The sequence below is a fragment of the Melozone crissalis genome, unplaced genomic scaffold (assembly GCF_028551555.1).
Source record: "Melozone crissalis strain CALT ecotype California unplaced genomic scaffold, PUWL_Pcris_2 ptg000016l_1, whole genome shotgun sequence".
NCBI classification, from domain to species: domain Eukaryota; kingdom Metazoa; phylum Chordata; class Aves; order Passeriformes; family Passerellidae; genus Melozone; species Melozone crissalis.
The window spans coordinates 37,537,985-37,543,984 of NW_026535794.1; the positions used below are offsets into that span (position 1 = coordinate 37,537,985).

Sequence of the window (6,000 nt, forward strand, 5' to 3'; positions counted from 1 at the left end):
AATAATAGCATAAACAGGGTAATGTTGGTAGGAACACTAATAGTATGCTATGCATGTATAGAACTACAATAATATAGAGACATATGACAATTAATAGCAATATAAATACTGGAGGTTTAATCTTTTACCTTGTCACCGTAAAATCCTGAAAGCTATATGTTTTTTTTTTGTATGTGACATCCAGAATAGGTCCAAACAGATCTTACTGATAGTGGTGAATTAAGTTTGGCATTACTATTCTGATTATCATTCTACTAGAAATTATTAAAGCCTACTTTATAGGGGTTTATCCTATGTTGGTACAAGAGCAAGTTTGTGAGAAGAAAACACTCTATGAGCTAGCTGAAATATCAAAAATAGAGTGTCTGGGCACTAGAGCAAGTTGTAATGATCAGAAATTCAGGGCTGCCACAAGTGCTGATCCTGGGATTGATTTTTGCTGTATTTTCTTAGTGATTTGGCAAAAGAAACATGCTAAACGATGATGCAACTTCTAAAAAGCTCACGAGTGATGAGAAATGGAAAACAAAAATGAGAATCAAACCAAACAAGACATTTTAAAATTGCGGATATTTTCACACAGCATTCATAGTTTAGTTAAGGTACATACTCATAAGGTAGTGTCAACATTTTTATTTGCACACCTGCAGAAAGCCCTGAAAAAATGATGCAAGCTGGGAAATTATGCACAGAAAATCGTTGCTATATCCATGAGGTGTAGGGGCCAGTGATGAACCTAAAAAGAACTGATGACCAGTGAATCTAGATAGCCATGAGTTTGATTGTCTGTCTTCCCCCATCCTACCCAAAAAAGCTTCTGGACGTTTTACAATAACATCTCCAACAGAACATAGGAGTTCTTGTGAGGTTGATTTGTCCAGAAATCTCACTGTGTTTTCTCACAGTCTGACGGTACCAAGAGCCTTCACTGGCTGCTCTGACCCCACAGGAAACCTGCTCACAGAGCACTTTGGCAGCATATTTTATTTTCTCACATTAACTGAAGTCACCAGGCATTCAAAGATTAATCTCTGCTGACAAAAGAGGATCTCATGGTATTTTCTATCTACTGTGACTCAATCAGACAAGGCAGAAAGAAAGAGAAGTGCAGAGACAGAGATCCTGTCACCTGCCACTCAGAAGTCTCCTCCCTTTAAGGACTTTCTCTCTAGAGGCAGTGTGATCATTACAAAATTATTAAACAATATATTGGGTTTGACCTCTAAGCTCAGATAAAAATAAATAGATCTGTAGGAGCTGTATTTGAGCTTTCTACTTTCTTCTCCAAATTTCTTTATAATTATTATGTCTGTAATAACACAATCAAACTCAGCCTGAAATGTATTTCCAGCAGATTTCTTCAGAACTATCCTAACAGAACAATGAAAATTAGTCTGTGTAGGTCATCTAATCAGTGATGTCTCTACTTGATGTTAAAGAAAAGCTCCCTGAATTAGCTATTTTCTTGTTGACATGCAGCTTGAAGATTAATGTGCAGTCATGTCATTTTTCAACAGAATAGCATCAGTATGAGAAACTATTTTACTGATAATGATGGTGCTTTGACCTAAAATAGATTGATAGCCATCATGGACACAAATTTACTTTCTACCCTTTGAAATTATGAATGGGTTACTTTATGTTTGAGCTAGACTTTTCTTTGCCAACATACTTATAAAGGCATAAAAAATGTCCCCAATAATGTTCAAATGCCAGTCAGCTTTAAAACACAAATTCAGAACTTGCCAATCTGTAGCTGTTTTGTAGTTGGTCCCCACCCAAAAGAGCAGTGTTGAGGAAAGACTTCATGTATTTTATAGAACCAAATGGATGCTATCAGCAGTTTCAGCATTTAAGAGAAAAGATCTGATAAAAAATCTGATCCTTCTTTTTGCATGTGCACCAGAAAAATCTATGCAGTGGATTCACGTCTGTTATATGTAGTACCTTTCAAATATACTCTAAAGTGCAGGGAAACAAATTGTTCCACAATCTTATATTTTTTAAATAATTAGTGGTAGTAAGTGGATTTTAGAGTTTTCAGGATTTCCTCCCCCTCCTTTTTTTTTAATAGTAGTCCAAAAGATTTTCATTTAACTACTATTTGCATCCAACAACTTAGAGTATGGATTTCTTTTATTTTGCTATAAAGACAGCAATATACTTCACATGTATTTCTAAACAAGATTTCACAAGACCTCATTTTTATGTAATTCATCAGTATGAAATTGTTTAATAGGAAAGATTTGTGGTTCAAAATATTTAATGATAGATCAAGAAAATATTGATGTCATACAACATCTGGAAATCAGCTCAGTTGTGACCCTGTGACCGTTTTTTATATACAGAGAACAATTTGAAATCAAGTAAATTAAAGTATCTGGAAGGAATATTTCCCATATACACTAGCAAAATGCATTTCTTTAGTGTAGAAACACTGTGCCAAAAATGAAAGTTGCTATTGCTAGAAAGAAAAGAAGGATGTATGTACATATTTTAGGCATGGTGCATTAATAAATACTGTGATATTTTGCCCTTTCACAACAGATGACATCTTTAAGTCAGGAAGTCTCACAATTACGTAAGGATATGAAGAATGTGATGCACCTTCTGGAAAACCTGCTCACGTCCCAGAAGCCTCCAGGATTCTGTGCTGTGCACAGCCTATCTCGAAGTCCCACAATGGACAGTCTGCAGCCTCGAGTGGCTTGGACTACACATCAGCCTTGCTCTCACATGCAAGCTGGCAACTTCTCTTGCACCAAAGCACAACTTTGTCATGGAAACACACTATGTGACATTTGGAATACAGATCTGTCTTCTGTAGGCAGCAGTCCCCAAAGGACTGAACCCAACCTGCAAAATTCTATGGATGGTGAATTTTATTACACAACAGGCCTTCAAAATTCCCCTTCCCAGTATCAGGTAATTCAGAAAGACAATCTGCAATTTTTAAGATGCACCTCTCCCCATTCAGACACTACCCTGACTCCTCTTCAGTCTATTTCAGCAACCCTTTCTCCTTCAGTATGCTCTTCATCAGAGACATCACTGCACCTAGTGCTGCCCAGCAGATCAGAGGAAGGGAGCTTCAGCCAAGGAGCAATCAGCTCACTAAGCCTTGAGAACCTGCCAGGATCATGGGACCTGGAAGGAACAGCCGGAGTAACTTCTGCACAGAGCCCAGATTTCCCAGTAGACATTGTGACAAGCATGAGGGATGTTAAAGATAAAGACTGCCAAGCCATAGATGTATGAGAAACAGTGAAGTGGTACTCAAAGCATGTTCCACAGCTGCCAGTTTTAACTTTAGAGAGTACTGCATGACTGCTTTATTTGATCTCCGTTTTGGCGATCATGGAGACTTACAAACGTGAAAATTCAGACTTATAGAAAGTAAGCAAAGGTAATGGTTCATACTATAGGAAAAACAATAAATTTCTAGATTCTAGAAGCATGTTGAAAAAACATTTTGAATACAGATATAACTTGTCTGTTTGACAGACTTTTGTGATAGTCCAAAGACCCTGAGGGTCAGAGCAGCTGGAAGTCTAGCACAAAGAACTGTCGTGGGTGGCTTTTGTTCATCGAAGCAAAGGTTTTCCCTGAGTGTCTGACTGTTGTTCCCAAACAAAATCTATGGCACTGTTTGCTTCAGGTGATCGTGGGTCCTGCTGGTCTTTTTGTCAGTTCTGTGAAGGCAAAGGACATTCGCTGCATGTCATCTAGACAATCAACCAAATAGAGCTGCTAGAGAGTGCTTAGATGTTGCACGTTATTTGTCATGTAAATGAAACCTCTTAATTTATCTAAAAATACTATTTTTATATACTTGGTATGAAACATGTACCTAAAAATTATTTAAAATATTTATAAAGAGAATAAGAGTTTGGTTTCATTTTGGTAAAAGCTTGCAGTTTTAACAAGAAATGCACTACCATCGTGTATTAGATCAAATACTATTTATTGTTAAGATATCATGTAGTTTACAAATGACTTCCCTTTTATGTGCATGCAATTTGCAATGAATGTACTCATTCTGGTGGAATACAAATAAATTTAGGTATTATTTTATTTAAAAAAATAAAAGAGCTGAAATGTTGTATCCTATAATAAGGTATCACTACTTAAAAAATGAGTTGTTGTACTGATACCATTAATTATTCTTGGTTTATGTCTTAGTATTGCATTGTAATTCGCAAGACCAAGTCAACATTTAAAATACCTTCCTGTTTAGGGGCTTTATATCTGGTTAAGAACATAAAAAGGGATGAAAACTAATGAGCAAACTGAGGAATATTAAAGGAGAAAATTACAATTTTAGTAAGTCTGAATCAAAGAATTAAGATTAAAGTATTTATTATTAAAGTAGTTATTTATTAATTGATCTTTTTGTTTTATCTCTAAAAACTAGCTCTGATTTTTAGTCAGAATTTTTTCAAAGGAAATACTATAGATTTGGTGAATTATTTAATCTAGAATCTGACTTAATGTACCCCCAACATTTTTTTCCTGGTATTTAAACTACTAGAAACATATTGCTACAGTGCAACCGAGGCTACAGATTTGCATTGGAATTTTGATTTTTATATATAAAGATGTGCAGCGAACATCAAATTTACATATCCTTTAACAAGCTTTCTAAAAAAAAAAAACCACACTTACAAGCCAAAATATATGTCCTAAAATGGATAAGTAAACTAAGTTATATTTAATAATTCATGCAAACTGGTGGGTATCAAAATTTTTAAAATTTTTACAGAGCACAGATTTAGGTTTAACTTCCTTAAGAGGATGTTTTGGTGGGATTTTTAATAGAAACTTCAAAGACAAAATATATGTTAACATTTGACTGTGTGTGGGAATACAAACCCCAGCTGACACTCTGTGCCCAGCCTACATACTTCCACAGCCATTTTCCTACTGGTACAAATTAGGGATGAAATGTCATCTCCAATTTTGGGCTACCTGAATTTTGCCAATGTGTCTACACCTCAATGTGAGTGTTTGTATACAGGGTTTCTTACTTTCCCTTTATTCCAGTTTTTACTGAGTTTAAGGTTAAATAGAGAAGTACAGATTAAATAAAGAGTATCCTAGAAATTTTAAAAATAATAAAATACATGTACAAATACAAGTTCTATGATATTTCTGCAAACAGTCCTGGTTCACCTTCAGCCATCCACTGTCACCCACCACAATTCAGCACTGGGCAGGAGGCTGGGGGAGGCTGCCTGCTCCCCACTCCCAGGGCAGGAGCCCCACCTCACCTCGGCACCCTCCAGCCACAGTCCTCTCCTGTCCTCACCTCAAAGTGCAGCTCCTTGGGATGCACTGATACATGTTGCACAGCTGTCCACAAATCCTGATTTCTCAGCCTACCAAATTCCTGTTACTGACTGAGAATGCACAAACACACCATGCCTATTTCCCAATATCATTTAACAATTTCCATTGCCCACATAAATTGGGAGAAGCATTTGCTTTCTCATTTTATGACATATAAACCATTATGTACACGCATTAAGATTTTGGCATTGGGTTTTTTAATTTACAGTATAAACACTGGTGTCATGAGATTAAAACCAGATGTTTTGTCCTGGAGTTTTTGTGTTGGTTTTGTATCAAAGTTTAAAGAGGTCAGTAGAAACACAAAAATCCTCTTTGCATACACAGCCTTAGCTTTAACGTTGTACATTTTATTCTCAAATGAAATAAAAAAGGCATGTGCAGTAATTACGTAGAAATAGCACCAGGATATCAGTGCTAAGTTGTTCTGTTTCTGCAACTGTCAAGCACATCCCAAACGAAGCTGGCAAACACTGTTTGTACTGGCCATAGTTTCAAGGAACACACCAGAATTGCAGAGATTCTGTAAGATGGACATCACACCAGTGAGTGCATTGCCTTCCATGGAAAAGCTCAAGGAACTTCAGACAAGGCAAGAACATCACCTTCATTCCAAGTGTTGTGGTTTAACCCCAGCCAGCACCCAGCCCC

The 6,000-nt window shown here is 36.5% G+C and overlaps 1 protein-coding gene across 1 annotated transcript in view; it reads left to right on the top strand.

Annotated features, from left to right (window-relative positions):
* The window catches only part of KCNH8 (potassium voltage-gated channel subfamily H member 8), a 176,965-nt gene extending 172,707 nt beyond the window's left edge, over positions 1-4,258 (top strand). The window contains exon 16 of the mRNA XM_054273643.1: positions 2,548-4,258. Coding sequence (XP_054129618.1) covers positions 2,548-3,258 — 711 coding nt within the window. The 3' untranslated portion in view covers positions 3,259-4,258. The remainder of the gene's footprint in view (positions 1-2,547) is intronic.
* The last annotated feature ends 1,742 nt before the right edge of the window (positions 4,259-6,000 follow it).